An 18,447-nucleotide genomic window follows, 5' to 3' on the forward strand; every position below is an offset into this window, starting at 1 on the left:
GGTGTACACTTGTAATACAGGGCGGCCCGAAGTATAATGGGCAAACTTTAGTAGGGTATTCCGTGTATAAAAATAAGTAAAAAAGTTCATTTAAACTCATGTCCAAAAATGATTCGTTTTGGAAATAGAGGGACGCTGAAATATTGCGAAAAGAAAAACATTTTTTTTCCTTGTTTTTCAAAAAGTTTTTCTAGATTTTGATTTTAAACTCGCTAGGTATTGTTGACATTTAAAAGGAGTTATGGCCTAAATAAACTTGTTTTTGTTTAAGCAGTGGCGTTCGCGAGATCTTTTTAATTAATTTAAATGTTAGAAAAAAAAGGTGTATCTAGTTGGCGTACCATTTCATTAAATAATTATTTGGATATTTTAAAGTAGAGAATAGAAAAAATAATGTTAAAACGAAGGTAGGAGAATACTAAAGTCGGATTCATGCATCGCCATCTACCGAGATTCCAAAGGAAAACTGCAGACAAAACCTGACTTTCGTGTGGCCTAAAATTTTCCATTTCAATTTTTAAAATTGCCCGAGCACCGGTTACTTCGGATGGGGGTTATATTCGGTGTCATCGAACAGTTTTTTATTTCAATGTTTAAACGAATTTTCGCACCCGGTATATCTATGGTGGTTTTTGCAGCTGCCCACATCGGGGTGGGAATTTCGGGTGAGGAAGGGATGCAGGCGGTGCTCGCTTCCGATTACTCGATCGCCCAGTTTTGTTTCCTCGAACGGCTGCTTCTCGTGCACGGCAGATGGTCGTACTACCGGATGTGCAGCTTCCTGCGGTACTTTTTTAACAAGAACTTCGCGTTCACGCTGTGCCACTTTTGGTACGCGTTTTTTTGCGGGTTCAGCGCGCAGGTAGGTTACCATCAGCACTACCATCTAGTCAATCGATAATTGGCCACTTGGCTCGTACTAACCAAACCAAAAATTATATTTGAAGGGTACAGGGGAAAAACCAACATAGTCCAAGACTGATAAAATCGGAATTATCATATCGATACGTTGTCGAGGTTATAATTAAATATATTATATTATATATTATAATTATTGCCTGGGAACAACCCAACATAGTACTCCTGAATCACTTAAATCATCAACACAGTTCATAAAATATTAAAATCTGTGGTTCGTCCCGCTCGAATCGCGTCAAACGTTTTTATTTAATTGTTTTGGCACGTTTATTGTGTGCCGGAAGTTTTCTTCTTGTTTAAAATGTCTGACAGTGACGAAAACATAAGTGTTATTGAAGAAAAATCGCATCTCATTACGACCTGTGCCAATGCAAAATGCAGAACATTCTAGATTAAATGATTAAAGGTTTGGCCACAAATATTAAGGACGCGTACGAGACGTTTGCTTGTTGATAGTGAGTATATTAGTGCAGCGAAATTATTGAAAATGTTTAGAAATTTTACAAATCGGGATTTGCCTCTAGCATTGGAAGAGGAAGAATACGAAAACACAAGGAGAAGAAAAAGAAAAATATGGGTACACACAGCACCTGGAAAAGCAGATGCAGAGAAGGCGAATTTATCACATTGTACCCACATTTCATGGACGATGAGAGAAATTTTTTTTAATATTTCCGAATGAACCAAGCCACATTTCATGAACTGTTTGAAACACTACAAAGCCATATAAGTAAAAAAGAAGACACGTTTTGGAGATCTTCAATTCAAAGATAATAGAAATGTTACTTATTCAACAATCTATATAATATGTAAAAAATGCATTTATTTTCCACAAAAGATATAAATTAAAATTTATTTACTTAACCTAAAAAAATACAAAAATAAAAATTCAGCTAACTTAACTACTGATGTTGAGATAGAACTGGAAAGGTTTGTTCTAAAAAAATAGTCAAACCAACACACGCGTTAACAACCTGTGCTCGGTTGGGTTGTGTTTTATACTGGTTACTATAATTATTGCTGCGAATATGGTAGTGAAGGGGACTGAGGCTGAAGAGGTGTGGGACAATATCCTTCTAAAGGTGCCGCTAAATTATCTCGATCACAGGGCTCGGTTGATTGCGGCTCTGAATGGAATTGAGGAGAACGGACAGGTTTGAAAGAATACTCTCGAGGTGAGTCCAAGTTATCGTGAGGATGAAGCTGATCCAGGTAGTAGAATTTCTCTTTGGCTTGCCATTAACTGCCTAATTTCTATATCTTGAACAATACTAAATATTTTTGTTTTACCTTCATTCATTAACCTTTTGAGACGGAGGTAGACGTTGGTTAGCATTGTCAGATTTTTTTCTTGTAAAATGTATTGCATCAACGTTTCTTTTCCATCTTTTTCTTTTTGGTTGCGTTGAATGAACGAATGGTTCTTTAGAGCAATTGACATTGCTATGGGACACGTTTACTTCTTGATTTGAAGTGTTTGGGGATAGTTCTCTCATCTTCCACAATATTTTCAATTTCTTGGGATTCTTCTTCTTCGAAAATAGGAAAGTTCGAGGAAAAGTACCAGGCATTAAGAAATAAAAAATTATGCTGGAAGTAACACAATTATTGAATTCGACAACAGCTAAAACTTGAAAACAAAAAAAAAGAATGTTTAGTACCTGGTATTTTTTTCTTTGTATCTTTCTTATATATTTGGCTGTTGTTTTTCTGGCATGTTTCATATAACTTTAGATTTGTTTGTTGTTAATAGTGTTTACGCATTTTTTTTAACCGAAATGTGCTCTATAATTTATTTCACCTTGTCTGCTATTTACATATCTTCTGCTATTTTGGGCCAAATTCTTCCTCGGAGATCCGTGTTTTTATATTTTTCGTCTTTTAGATCGTACAGTGTAGAGTACTTCCTCACTTCTTTTAACAACCTCCCTACATTCATTTTTTTTTGTGAAAATCTGCTAGATATCTACTATACACGCAGAAATGCTCACGAAATAGGCACGAAAAAAGTAAACTGAACTCGTCATCTCGCACTCGCGTCGTTTATATGTGGCCAAACGCGTTTAGACCTGTAGTGCTCGTCTCGTTCATGTGAGGCCAGTTATGTTTAATGGATGGGATGTTTTTTTTTTGTCCTCCAAGAAAAGTTTCCTTTTCCTATTAGGCAACTAAAACAGTATTTATTCATCGTATAAAAATATGCAAAACTGTTGCCCGAAGAAAACTCTGCTGGTTTAAAAGTTCTAATGAAATTCTGTGAAGAAGATGAGTCTAAACTAGTAACACAGCGAACTTCTTTTTGCTACCCAACCCGGATCGTTAATGCCTGACTCAGAAAATGTGCCAGAGTTTTTAGTTCAGTTTACAGTTTTGGTTCTTTTATTGTCACGTAGAAATTCCTATAATGGCGATTCACCTTTTTTTTTTTAAATAAAAGTATTGAAACAACGGAATAAAAACACAATTATGTTAGCTATTAGACAAAAGTAAAATAGTTTGCTGAAAAAGCTAGACAAATGTCGGCTCCCTATCGTTTTAAATTTTGTTTCTTTCTTTCTCCGTGAAAATTGTCGTTTGAGGACTTGGTTAACTTCTCCCCTGCAACCTTCATTTATACAGTGTGTTTACTAATTGAACGGCAATAATTAAAGGGGCCATTTTTGGGTTCATTTTAAAAATAAAATTTCATATGAACGTATTTCCTAAACATCTTCACTTTTGAGATACAGGGTGGTAAAGTTTTCAAAAATAAAATATATTTTTTTAAATATATGTCTGCCCAAATAGATAGGTCAAATTCCGTACGCCTGCTACCGGTGTGTTGTAAAAAAATTGTGGTACACTAAATAATGCCTCGCGATACATAGTACATGTGTGCCAAATTTCATTAAAATATCTAAAGTGGTATTATGGATATTAAGAAAATATATTTTATTTTTGAAAACCTTACCACCTTGTATCTCAAAAGTTAAGACATTTATTACATATGTTCATGTGAGGTTTTCTTTTTAATGTGGATCCAAAAATCGCCCTCTTCAATTGGAAAACACGCTGTATATTGCAGGCCTTTCGTACCCGAAAAAAATTACAATATTTTCGTTGTTATAGTTGATATTTCCCCTCCGTCACATTTCTTCTTTTAACACATAGCCGTACACTTTACTCTAATGTACAACTGGAACGAGTCATGAGTATTTTCCTTTTAGACGGTGTTCGATCCCATGTACATTTCCATATACAACCTTTTTTACACGTCGTTGCCCGTATTGGCGGTCGGCATTTTTGATCAGGATGTCAACGACAAGAACTCTGTTCTCTATCCGCAACTCTACCGTCCCGGCCACCTGAACCTCCTCTTCAACAAGAAGGAGTTCTTCCTTAGCGCCCTGTCGGGCTGTTACGTGTCGATCGTCATTTTTTTCGTGGCATTCGGTAAGTGATTAGTTAGTTACATATGCCATATCGAAATCTTGGCGCCTAAACTAACCAAAATGAAGTGCTTTTTTGCTTGATTATCGTTAGCATTTTTTAAAATAAATAATTAGAAACAATTTGAACTTTAACCTATTTGTGTTAGAGAAACGGATGGGCTAAAAATTTTACAAAAAAAAAACTATATCAGGCAATGCTCCCTTTTTGCAGATAAAAATTATTTTGTTTTGTGATATTTTCAAATAATTAAATAACTGTTTCAGGTAAAAATCTGAACTGTTGGTTACGGATTGACAATTTGATGCTCTGTCATAATGAGGGTTCACGACAGTTGGATCAAATTTGGTTCCTCAACTAATTAGATCATATTTGTGTGATAGAAAACGATATGTCAGGGTTATGAACGCAATAAGTGAAACCTTGACAAATAATTGTGGCGTGTCTCATGGATTTGGTCTAAGACCGCGGCTATGTTCTCTTTTTGTTCTAAATCTGCTAGTGCAGGTCTTGAGAGCACATGCGAATGACACAGTAATGACATATTGTAAAGAAAATAGTACGCAACTTACTAATTTGGTCAACAGTGAAACAGTAAAAGTAAACACGTGATCTTTAAAGAAAAAAATAAACAGGTCCTTGCGAGATCAAAATTAATGATGTGTGGTCATAAACAAGGTTGGTTAATAGTTAATAGTTAGATGTAGAAAATTATTAATAAGCAGTGCTAAATATAAATTTTATAATACATATATTTTTATCTATTACCTATTTGGGATACTTGTGGGCAACTCAAATTCAATAAAACACAAGTCTTCCAGAAAAACTTAAGAAAAACTCTTGGATTATCCAACTCACTCAGACAATATCTTCACTATCCTAAAAGCTTTGCTAATTTCTGGTGTGCTTAAAATACCGAAATTATTTACATTAATGAAGCTTATGATAAAACTCATTTAAAGGGAACTTAAAAGCTTATTACAACTAGGGTCTCTAATAAACCTTTATGTGCCTCTGATACCAATACTTGAAGTAGTGTTTATTTTTTTAGGTTAGTTAGAAATCAGTTTAAGAAAAAAAAACAGTATATTTGTTGCCAAAAGGGTATTAACAATAAAAAACAAGTTTGGTTAGTTTTTTCAAAATAATTTCCTTAAAATAACGAATTGATTTTTGGATTGGTAATTTCTGACTTTGAACTCTCGTCTCCAGGTACTTACTACGACGCGGTGGCCCCGAACGGCCAAGGACTCTCCGACTACATGCTTTTCTGCAGCGTCGCGGCCGCCATCTTGGTCATAGTGAACACCGCGCAGATCGCGATGGACACCCAGTACTGGACGGTGTTCAATCACGTGACGATATGGGGCTCGTTGGCGTTCTACTTCGTCGCGGACAACTTCTACAATTACGTGTGCGGCGGCCCTTACGTCGGCAGCCTCAACTACGCGATGGCCGGCGCGAACTTTTGGTTCACCACGGTGGTGACGGTCACGTTGTCCATCATGCCGGTCCTCGCGTGGAGGTTTTATTTCGCGGACGTGTTCCCCACGCTGTCCGACAGGGTCAGACTGAAGCAGAGGTTGGCTCAGGTACGTTTACATTTAAAGGTTTTTTTTCAAGCTTTTATGCTCGTCGCAATAATAAAATGCAGGTTTAAAATATACGCAACGTCTTCCGACAAGGAAGCGCGATATTAGGAAAACGAAAAATAAAATCCGAGAACAAAGATTAATGTGCACAGTGCCGCAGGGATCAGTTCCCCTGCCGGTTTCTCGTTTTTGATCTTTACAAATGACTTTGTTGTACAAATTTTATTCTCGTGGAAGAGATACTCGAGAGACAGTAACAGTGACGACCTATCTTGATTTCACTCTGGAACCAACACTATCGTAAAAAAACAAACTAACACGTTACTGGTGTTATTAGCTTGGCTCTTTCAGCATTTTGGGGTATAAGTAAAAAGAAACTCTTTTAAACATTTCAAGGGATGGTAGAAAATTTGTTTATAGGATTAGAAACGTAAACAATACAAGAATTGTTATAAACACGAGTGGCCAATTTCGCCCTAATTGTCAATTACTGTAACACTCATGTAGGGAGTGATAAAAATCCCGTTGCTTACGTGCAATGTCGAAACAACAACAATGTTCTTTAAATGGTTGGATAAAGTATTGTTGGTCAGCCTTACTTCAAGCGCAGTGGGTGGGCGCCATCTTTTGGATGCACGACTAGCGGTGACGCGACCACCTTTAGACAATTTTGTGTTTTTTTTTTCGGATTGAGTATATGTTATCAATTAATAGCTTTTTTGAGATTTTGAGATCATATTAAAATTGATGGAAACCGTGACCATGTATATCACTTAGGTAATTGACACAAAATATGTTGTTGGTGCCTTATTACGAAATTATTACAGAATAAATTGATTTGTTAAACTTGGTATGTCCAGGTATCCAAAAAAATAATAAGACATGTTACCCAACAATGCTTGTTGGATAGTTTTTTCATTAACTGAGTCCTAAAACAAATCTAGTGAACGGCAATCCTGCAATTTACATACTTAGTAAGTGGGGAAATTTTAACTGTGGTCGCCAAATGACGTCCTGCTGCACAGTGTTGCCAAGTGGCTATATTTCTTCGATTTAACTAAGAAATTATACAAACTAGCAAAATTGTGGTTATATGCAATTTCCCATTTCATGTTCCATAAAAGTAATACAATTCACATTCATTTACTTTTTCTATTTCACTTTTGAGCCTTTCAAAGAAATTGTTAGCCACAGACTTTTGTAATAGCAAAAATTTATAGGATGTGATAGGGTGTTATTTAGTTGTGATAACTACGTACAAAACAATGTATTTACTCTATGTACATCAGTTGTTGCTGCTTCAAAATTATGAAAATAATGTCACTTAAGATTATCGGCAGAAATTCTACTCTGATAGATAAACGAAAATCAAATTCCATCGAGTTTTGGTCAATATTACCTTCAAAATGTAGCGGGGCCAAGCTTCAATAGTATGAGAGCTATTTTGACTGCACCTAGCCTCGTGCGCTATAAAAATTTGGATATAATCCAACAATAGTTTGTCTTAAAAGGAGAGGGCTTCTGGCTAAAAAGGATCCTTGTTGGTGCTCTGCGCGCTTGTGTACAGTAGGCGTTTCTAGGTCGACTTGTCTTGAAGATCCGACCCCGTTTATTATTGAATTGTTAGAAGTCGCTCATCACCAAAACCTATACGTATATCGTAACAGTATACTGTGAAACCCCTCAATACGGACACCTCTATTAAACGCACATGTTTTTTGAAACGAAATATTTGCCAACGTTTTACCTGTAAAACAAACTTTCACCGGACACTCCATTAAACGGAGGCGGACCATACTGTATGACTAAAAAAAAATTACTTCTCTTAAACTTCTTCAAATTAACAAAGTGTTTTGATTGGTTTTCTTGGTTGCGAGGTCAAAACATTCCAATATAGGGGCATTTAGTAAAGGCCAAGGCTCAAGAAATAGCCGAAAAACTTAATGTTCGACATTGGATGGCTGCAAAAGTGGCGCAAGAGGTATGCAATAAGTTTTAAGTGTATTGCCGAAGAATCAGCAGATGTGGTTCAAGAAGACGTAAATTAGTTTAGAGATAAGTTTACAATGCCGATGAGACTGGCCTTTTCTTTCAAGTCTTACCTAACAAAAAAGGTTTGCTTTGAAATCCGAAAAATGTAGTGGTGGAAAGCTTTCCAAGAAATGCTGTCCGATGTAGGGCATTTAAAAATGTAGCAATTCAAAATTTACCGGCAATATGGAGATTTAACAAATCATGGATGACACGAGACATTATGAATAAATGATTGTTACAATTTGACAGAAAAATACCCTACAAAAGCGAAAAATTTGTTATTTCTTTATAATGCAGCATCGCACCCAATTACAAAACATAAAAATTATCTTCTTCCCTCCAAATTATCGTGAACTCATACTGAAGCACATTTTATCAAAGATGGATCAAGTAATGTCTGCGTCAGATTTGTCAAAGTCTGTAAATATTTTACAAGCACTTTATTTTATTCAGTCAGCCTGGAAAGTTTCGTCAGAAACCATTCAAAATTGTTTCAAAAAAGCGGGTTTTCAAAACAATAATGATTTTTCCACAACAATGGAATGGTATCCAGAAGATAATATCCCACTATCTACGATACTTGAAATGGAACGATGTGTTAGAGAAATGAACATAACGCAAGAAACTCTTGACAATATTACAGCGACTGAGGAGACTAGTTTCAGCATTGAAGATGCAATTGAAAACAGGAAAGAACCTGAACCGGAAGAAGACAGTGATCAATAATATAATAGTGGGGAACCTAGCATAATTAACAGCTATAATGAAGCCTTAAAAATAATTACCGATCTAAAAGTTTTTGTAAAAACTTTAAAAACCTTAAAAATTTAGAAGATCGTTTTCAGCCAAGTTTGTTAAAGCAAAAAACAATAAATATGCGTCAGACTAGTATCTTCGAGTTTGTCAATAAATAATTAAAGTTCATTCATCTACATTTTTTTCTAGAGTTTTGTGTATGTTTTTAAAGAAATAAACGTAATACATACTTACGATTTATGTTGTTTTTTTTTTTCATGCACCTCTAATGAGCGGACAAGTGTCCAGTTATGGATTTTTTCACTGTAACTGAAAGCTGGAGTACTCAAAATTGTAATTTAAGTATAATATAAAACTAACCTAAACCTTGAAGGGTCAATTATCCGCCATCACAAGTTGCGAGGAGAATGAAAGGATAGAAGGAAGACGATCTAAAAAATGATAATTGAATATTTGGCAACAACAGCATTTTTCCTATCTACTAAATACGTAAACTGCAGGATTACCAATCGATCTCCGCGCACCGTCCCGAAAACTCGTGTCAGTCGCATCTCACGTCCCATTGTTTCCGGTTTTATAGGTTAGGTCGAGGCAAAGTCAGGACGTGCTGCGCACTCCGTCTGCGCGTCGCGCCAGACGTTCCATCCGTTCCGGTTACGCTTTCGCCCACCAGGAGGGTTTCGGGAAACTCATCACGTCCGGAAAAATCATGCGCAAGCTTCCCAACTCGGAGTTCACGATACCGAACATCATGAACAAACTGAACATGTCGAACGCCTCCAAGGAACACAAAAACAATTCGGCGCTGTCGCATGACGGCAGTGGGGGGAGGGCCCCGATCCAGGACCTGGATACGATCAATTTGTGATAGTAGTGGTTATTTAGGGCGGGAAATTAGGAACTATGCGAGTTTTCTGAAACGACCTCGGGAGACTTTTCGAGGTAGGTAGGGTACTTGGGTGTTACCGGTTCCTAAGGAGACGCTCTGGACGCTTTCGCGTCGCTTGTGCCGAGTCTGGAACGATTGTACGAATAAATTTCGTCTCTTGTATATATATACAGGGTGCCTCGATAATCGGAACCGTATGAGAAACTTTTGTATTATTAATTAAAAAACAAACACTTAATTTCTTAAGAAAATATACCAAAATTTAAAATACGGTCGTCGGTTATAGATTTTTTCCAGTAATGTACGAGGTTTGGCCAAAAATTGTAAATTGCACATGTTTTTCGTTATTGTCACATTTAATGGCCCTTTACTATCTGGTAAAGTTCATATTTTCGACGCACCTCGTATGCTACCGGATTTTTGGATTTTAGATTTTGGTTTCCCCAAAATTAATAATAAAAATGTTTCCCTTACAGTGGCAACATTCTGAGACTCATTGTATACTGGGCGTACCGATAATTGGCGACAGAAAAAATGCTTTAATTAGAAAATTGCACACGAGCGGGGGACACATAACCTAAAATTGTTGTCATGTATACAGGATGTTTCATAAGTGCTTAAAAATTGTGTTTTTTACGTGATAAGGTGGCGATTTTAATGAAAAAAAAAAACATACATCAATCGCTTTATTTTTTAGTATACAGGCTCTAAAAATTAAAAACATTATTCTCTGGTTTTTGCTAAAACTGCTTTATATATGTGGTTGAGTGCTCAGTTGGAGCATAGACAAAAACTCTTTTCCAACTTTACCGAAAAAAAAAAAAATGGTGCGCCGCTGCACTTTTCGAAAAAAAAACGTTTTTCGCTAAAACTCTTGCGTTGCCCGAGCGGAATAATTAAAAAGAAAAAAAATCTTATTCAATCGTTAGCCGTTAACCGTTTGAGCTCTGGATTTTTGTACTTTATATGGCTATTAAAATCTCGAAAATCTCTACACAAAATTTTGTTCGATTTGAACATTTGAAACAGTTTCTTGATACTTGAAATTTTTTAAAAGTGATATTATTATTACTTTTTGTTTATAAGGAAATAAAAATTACTCCTAGAACAAGTATCTACCCAGCTGTTCCACAAAAAACTTTGCATCTTTAACCATATTATAAGCAGTACATGAAATGAGTTTCTTTTGGTCGGAGACTACAGTGCAAATAGAGCTAAGGTATTTTGAAAAACAGTTACTGGTACTTAAAAACTGTTGTAGAACGTCAAGGTTAGCGTTATTAAAACTGCGTTTTAAGCTTTTTGTGTCCGGTCTAAAGTAACTTGGCCAGAAAGTTTAGACTTACTTTATGTATAGTTATTTTTAAATGAGTCGCCAGAGACCAGAAGAAATAGATTGCTTCAAAATTATTAAAAATTAGATGTGATTTTTTAAAAATTATCAAAACAGCGTGAAGCCCAACAAAATGTTTTTTGTAATATATATGTAATGTCTAACGTTGCCACCACTGAACCCAGCTGTCTTAACTATTAACTATTTCGATTTCGTATGAAAACATTTAAAAGAATTTCTATGTTTACTGAAACGGATTTGTCATTTTTCACAATTCATGCGGCTAGGACTTCCACGTGTCTCTAACCTGCAGCGTTATTTGTCTATCTATATAGGCCAACGATTAGCTAATACCTCTGAACGTCCATTGGCGAGATGAGTTACTAGTACTTCTGTAGCCGAATACCTTTTTTGTATACGTATAATTTTAGTTTACGTCTCTCACGTAGCCGTTGAACTTTTTAATTTAAAATGTTTTTTCCTATTTTTCTTGACGCGTTATAGGGACGCCCTGCATATATATCAGACGAGAAATTTCGGCTCGCGGAACGCTATGAATTAAACAAGTATTTTAAATCGTAACTAGACTTGATGATAACTTTAAGCTTTACTAGTCAAAAAAAAGTATGTTTTAATGTTAAGAAATTTCTTATTATGAAAGTTATATTTAAAAGAAGTATTTGCATTTTGTTTTTTTATTAATAAATTTATTTTTTCTGTAAAGCGATTTTGGTCGTGACCTTTCGTGACTTTTCGAACAAGTTTATATATTTGGTAAGTGTTCATCGCACAAAAACTTTAAAACTAATTACCTATACATACTGGTGTACCGGTGAGGACTCGCATTTTGACTGGCTGTGACTTTTTTGCTTTTAAAGATATAAAAAAACACAGATTTAGGGAAGTTTTTGCCTAGAATGGTACGCTATATATTTTAATTATTTCAATAGAACGCGTTGTTTCTAATTACAATCATACGGGGTGTCTCACTGTTAGCTTCGTCGATCTGTTGTGGAAAATGGTAAGTAGCCAATTTTGAAAATTTGGAATTGGGGGCGATACGGCTGAAAAAATTTCAAGATGGCGGCATATCCTGATATACCCAAAGGGGGTGTCAGCTTTCATTATTTTCAATGGAACACCCTATGTGTTTTTGCTTTTTTAAATTCTGCGGAAAAGTCTAGCCATAGGAAATATGTCTTCACCGTTTCTGAGACATTTAACATTTTATATCAAAAAGTTATTTTACTTTAATACTTACCCTGTAGAAAATTGTCTGATCTTTTGTTAGTAATGTGGTTTACTAATAATACATGATGTTCAAAAAAATAACAAAGTAAAAGTGAAAAAACTAGCCAAACTTTTTTTATGAGAACTTATCAAATAGTGTGATTTTGGGGAAAACTCGCCTAGCCATTTTTTCATTTTTGTATTTACCTCCGTATTTTTAAAAACAAAAAAGTTACAACCAATCGAAATGGTACCGAGATAAATTGAACGCACGGTATGTAAGACAGAGGCGGCGAGCGAGAATGGCTTCCTTTAAAGAAGCGGGCATTTGCGAGGCCATGGAGTTTTACTGTAGCGCGGTAGAGTGGCAGCAGAAACAGGATGGCGACCCAATGGTCGGGGTACAATCGTTCGGATCAGGAACGTAACGCTTTTAGATTGACACCATGGGACACTTTCTTTTTGGTGCTTTATGTCGTAAAAGATGCGGTTTGAACCCGGGCACCGACTACTTGAACTCTACGTAAAATGTGCAGAAGATCCATAGAACGTGAAGTAGGAGCGGAAAAAGGTGGTAAGCGAGACGGTGGGTCAGTCTGAAAAAACAGCGATGGGCCCCGTGTGACAGTTCGGAGGCAACATTAGGGACACCCCCGTTCGCCGACTTACACTTGAAGCGTGTTTGTGTTGTAAATTAAATAGTTTTTTAATGGCTGATGTTTTATTTGGCGTATATATCTCTACAAATCGTCGAACAAATTAGGGCAAACTGCAATAGATGGCGCGATAGCGCAGCCAGCCTTCCTTAATACAGAACTATTTGAAACAAACCCGAATAGCACCATCTTTCCTTGAACCTCAAATCTAATTAGTTGAAACGAACGTTAATAGAAAGCAGAATAATAGCGCCATCTCTCGTTAAACACCTAAACTTGTTAGTTCGCACCAGAGGCAATAGATGGCGCCGTTGTAGCGCCATCTTTTGAACGCCAAAACTAGTTACTTTCAACGAACGCCAATAGATGTCAGAACAGTAGCGCCATCTCTTGTTGAACGCCAAAAATAGTTACTTTCAACGAACGCCAATAGATGTCAGAACAGTAGCGCCATCTCTTGTTGATCGCCAAAAAGTAGTTAGGAAGTGAAAATGGATCGCCCAATAATAGCGTTATCTCTCGTTAAAACCGGAAACTAGTTCGAATTTGGGCGAATAGGTGGCAGGAGAGTGGCAACATCTTTTGTTAAACCCTCGAACTATTTGAGAAAAACTCCAATATATGGCAGGACTTGTTAGACACTGGAAGTAATTAATAGAGATAAACCTCAATAGGTGTAACTAATTCGTTGAATTAACTATTTCTACGGGAGAGAAAAGGCGCATCTTAAAAAACGACCATAAATACTTATCCATCGTCAAACTTCTTGAGGTTTACCGTGGAGCAAAGAACACACTCAAACCAGAAACCTTTGCAACAACCCCCCTACGGGTTTTATGACCCGTCTTTCCAAAGTCTTCCCTCTACCCCTTAAACACAAAAATTAAAGGAGTTCGTTTTCCCAATCTAATTTTATTGTGCACACACTGTACAGGATGTCCCAAATTCGAGCGGGACTATTGGTATCTCAAAAACTGTAAAACATGCGAAGTCTGTTAAATAGTAGCAAGTTGCGTATTGTGTCGCTTAATTTAAAACTGTTTCAATATAAAGAAAATTCCGATTAGTTTCGGAGATATCAGGAAAAACCGAAAATCAGAAATTTCTATTGAATTTTCTCCTGGCCTTAATTAAAAAAAAATTGAAAACAAACGTAAAACTTTGTATTACGAACAAAATTTGTTGTACTATTAGGTCTCCATACAATTAATCTACTCTGTATAACGAATTTCTGACTCTCTATACCGAAAGAAAAAAGGGCACGACTTATAATTAATAGAGTCTCTTACCTTCTCAGAATTCCTTGCCCAAAATCGAGAACCTGGTCGTCCTAAGTGTTTTTCTCGGAATAAGCGATTATGTTAATGCCTTTATCTGTATGTATAAAAGCACATCATTGTTTCAATCAGTTCGAACTTGACTTTGTGACGTGCCAAAATCTCAGGGGCGTATGGTAAATGGCACCACAGTACCCGGCTAGGTTACCCGTAGATATTCAGGGTAGTTAAGCTGCTATCACCAAGCCCTAACAAAATGTTGAATTCTGGGCACCACGTGAATTGTGAATCTACGGTCCGGCTTGGTTACCGCAGCTGAACCAGACTGAACAGCACAAGGTGAGCCCCCAAATCACGAAAAAGCTCTGCCTGCTGTGCACCTCGGCACCTTCGCAGTGGGCTCAACTTCTTAAATGGGGCAAGAAAATGAAACTCTAAATTTAAGTGAATGAATTTAATTAAGATGGAAATAATATAACCTAATTCGGTGAAACTTGCTAAACCAATGTACAATGCTAAAGCTCAACCAACTAAATTACGGGTGTATCAGGTGATTTTCTGAAACTTAGTAAAGTGTGCACCAGGGGTATACAGAGCGCCCGCGGAGAACAGGTACTGCAACGTGCGATAGTAGAGGTTATTTTCGAATAAATCGGGCTAGTGCCACTCATACAGGTGCGTCACAACAGGGGACGGCCACTTAAAGCATTAACAAAATCCCATATAACTAACGGTACCTCACAAGCTTCATAGTTTCATGTCCCGTTGCATTACCGTCCTCGGCGTCCACCGCTCGCCACGTCCTGGCCCAAGTGTTTCTAGGCGGAATACATATACAGTGCACGGGGCTCAGTCAATAAGTGGGTCACAGCTCACAACCCAACAAAAGCAAGTCCAGAGACAGTGCACGGGCAGACTCCGTGCCAATCAGTGGGTCACAGCTCCAAAAATCCAACAGAACCAAACCCGGACAAGGAGAAAAACCAGGAAGATAAAAAAAAACCCTAAAAACAAGCGTCTCTAGAAACACTACCCCCTAACAGCGTAAAATTAGAAAACAGTGCCAGATTAGAGCAAGGTTAACCTACCTCGGCCACGAGGGTTTTCTTAATGGGGGGACCAACGATGTCGGGTGCCCCTAGGAGGCTCTATCGGGAATTGGACGGCAGATAAATCCCCTCTCGGGAAACTTGTGCACCCAAGCAACAAGTCGTAGTAGCCGCGGCGGAAGGCTCGATCCCCAAACTCGGGAAATTTCCAACCAATATTCCAATCACCTTCACCAGGCTTCTGCCGCCATCAAATCCATCGAGGAAAAAGAGGAGTCCCAAAACCCCGTTCACCACCTTAACAAACAAAAAATTGGAGGGAATCGAGGCCTGAGAATAGGAACCGATCGAAAACTAGCAAAACAAAATAACCCTAGGCACAATACCAACCTAACACTTCCAAACCAATACTTCGGAAATCCGGAACAGAACTACTACGGACTTCGATAGAAAAATCTACTGCTTCGCTGTAAAGCAGCTTTGTATAACGTTCAAAAAAAATAAAACCCATTAGGAATCAAATCCGAATTTGTAATTTTCGGGAACTATGCAACCAGTATTTTACCAACCCACAGAAGCCGCGCTAAGCCTCTAATCGGCGTTAGCCACATTCACTAAGGACTCTCGCCCAAATAATACGACGGTCCTAATCTGTAATAAATTAATATCTTAAATACGCCAATAAAGGGTAATAATAAAACGGAACCGTGACAACTTAGTGAATACGGCGAGCATGGCGAGTAAGCCAAAATTTTATCTCTAGATGATAAAGTTGCTTTATTTCGGGAGATGGAACGGGGAGAAAAGCAAAGTGACGCGGGACTTCGATACGGACTTACACCGTCGATTGTATCCACGATTTGGAAGTGCAAAGAAAAAATCATTCAGGCTGAAGCGGCAGGCAGTTCTAGTAAAAAACTAAAAACGCTAAAATTTAAAGATTTGAATCGGGCAATGTTGTAGTGGTTGCCAGATAAAACTCTTAAATGTTGAAGCGAAAAGTGTATGGGTGGAACTTTCTAAAGAACGTATAATAGTGTTAGTGGCTGCCAATATGAGTGGGAAAGAAAAAAGAAAACTAGTCGTGATTAGAAAATCAACTAACCCACGATGTTTTAAGAACATCAAGCATTTGCTGGTCACTTACAAGCCAAACAAGTCTGCATGGATGACATTGCAAATTTTTGAAGAGGGGATAAGGAAATGGGAATCAGAATTAAAGAGGAGGAAAATATTATTTCTTTTAGATAACATCCCCATATTCCAAATCTACGGAATATTAAATTGGCATTTCCTCCAACTAAAACAAGTGTATTACAGCCGATGGACCAGATGCGGTCAACTTTATTAGTAAAGCTTGGAAAGAAATGACAGCAGAAACAATTCAACAGAATGTGAACAGGACTTGAAAGATGAAGATTTCATGGTGATAGATCAGTATTTGCCTACAACAGCAGACTTGACAGAGCAAGCCATATTACAACAAGCAAGAAAGGGTGAAGAAGAGCACCAAGAGGAAGAAAAAGATGAAGAAGTTGATCTGGGACCACCACGAACCATTCAACAAGCCCTATATTCAGTTAAGCTGCTAGAGAAATTTTTTATGTATCATGGGGAAGATGCCCCCCACGAAGAAATGGTGAAAATACAATCCAAAGTAGGAGACGCGTATTGACATACTAAAAAAATTCTAAAGAAAATGACCGATTATTTGAAACATTAAATGTAGTTCTTAAATATTTATATAAAATGTTCCTACGTAGATGTTAAAATATGTATATATAATAATTAAATATTACAGAACACATATGCGTATTGTTATTTTCAATTTCGCTATATCGAGTTTCGACTGTACTTCTCATTACAACTTTTGCTTCCTCAAAGGTTTGTATTATGAAGTCTCAAGTATGGCGAAGAACAATTTTTAACTACAGACCTGCATCTTTTATTCAATACTTTGAACCAGTTCGTCATTCAGAAAAAACACATGTATGCACTCTTAATGATTTACTAAACAATACTGCCCTAAAATTGACTACCAATACCAATAAATACCTAAAATTGATAATAAAGCCAAATTTACACAATAAAAATAATGTAGCCACGAAAAAAAAAAGCATTATTATCTCAAACAGTTTTGTTAAATATTAGAGTTTTATTTTAATAACTAATTATTACGGCAATCGCCAATTTTGCCTATTTAACCGATGTCAGATCTCTTACGGTTTCAAATAGATTTCTATAGTGTCTCTCGAAAAAAAAATTGATTAACAGAAACCTTAAACTAAATTATGAGTATCAGGGCAGAATAAATCTCAGATTAAACAATAATTAGTAAAAAAGTGACACAGAAAAAAGTGATATATTTTACGGGTAATTTTGCTTTCATTACATCTAAATGAAGCATTAATTGTGCACTTTTCAATGTTGCCCTTCTTTATCCAATATTGCCTACCTCTCTTGTAGTTTGTGTTTTGGTGTTTTTCGCGCTAGCAATTCTCAGTTCTTATATGGTTTCCTCTTGGTAAAATATGTTGTTCAATATGTGAATTCAAATTTCGGCGATGTTTTTGATCTCCGCGATAGCAAGACTTCTCTGAGAGATTTCTCTACCCCACCATGTACATGGAATTAAAATTTTAGTTTTTGTGGCGCATTCAACCTTCTATTTCTTTTTAGTTAGAGTAAAATACATTTACCTGGTATAAAGCACTCATAATTTAAAAGTTAGTTTACTAGAATGTTTTGGGTGCCGTGACATCATTTAACAAGAGAACAAAAAGGCCGTATTATTTACTCGCAGTAGAGTATAAAAATTCGTGGCCTTCTGATTAATTAAAGATTGGGCTTTTTAATTTACCCGAGCAAAGTAGAGTTAGGTGATGTGCCCTAGGTGGGTTTACAATTACTATGCAATACAATCGTTACAACTCCACTCACCTCAGAAACGAGCCCCATGATGCTTGACTTCGCATAATTGTATGCCTGCATGCTCCGCAAAATCACCGACACCTGCTTTTGTAAATATCTTATTTTTTAGCCCTATTACGAGAAACTTATTTAAAATTTCTAAAAGATCTGGATTATGGCACTAAAGCCAACCGCCTAGATGCACAGAAATTAATTAGTAATCTGTGCTTCTCGCGCAACTTGGTGTGAAACGTATAAGAAGAAGGAACGTGTCTGTTTTTTTCCCAGAATGCCTAGATCACCAAGGCCACTCGCCCATTACCGATACCCGCTTAGGGTACGGTAGAATACGTTTACGTCCCCCGGCGATTATT

General features: G+C 36.9%; 1 protein-coding gene across 5 annotated transcripts in view; it reads left to right on the forward strand.

The window, feature by feature from the left end:
- The window catches only part of LOC132702511 (probable phospholipid-transporting ATPase IM), a 91,413-nt gene extending 78,528 nt beyond the window's left edge, over window positions 1-12,885 (forward strand). For 4 of the 5 annotated variants that reach the window (XM_060671179.1, XM_060671178.1, XM_060671177.1 and 1 more), the window contains 4 exons: window positions 639-862; window positions 4,125-4,350; window positions 5,560-5,939; window positions 9,310-12,883. In XM_060671179.1, the coding sequence (XP_060527162.1) occupies window positions 639-862; window positions 4,125-4,350; window positions 5,560-5,939; window positions 9,310-9,597 (1,118 nt within the window). In that variant the 3' untranslated portion in view covers window positions 9,598-12,883. Of the gene's footprint in view, window positions 1-638; window positions 863-4,124; window positions 4,351-5,559; window positions 5,940-9,309 lie in introns of all 5 variants that reach the window. The other variant, XM_060671175.1, reaches the window with a different exon arrangement.
- The last annotated feature ends 5,562 nt before the right edge of the window (window positions 12,886-18,447 follow it).

The sequence above is a fragment of the Cylas formicarius genome, unplaced genomic scaffold, assembly GCF_029955315.1.
Source record: "Cylas formicarius isolate icCylForm1 unplaced genomic scaffold, icCylForm1.1 PGA_scaffold_5__7_contigs__length_24384050, whole genome shotgun sequence".
Classification (NCBI taxonomy): domain Eukaryota; kingdom Metazoa; phylum Arthropoda; class Insecta; order Coleoptera; family Brentidae; genus Cylas; species Cylas formicarius.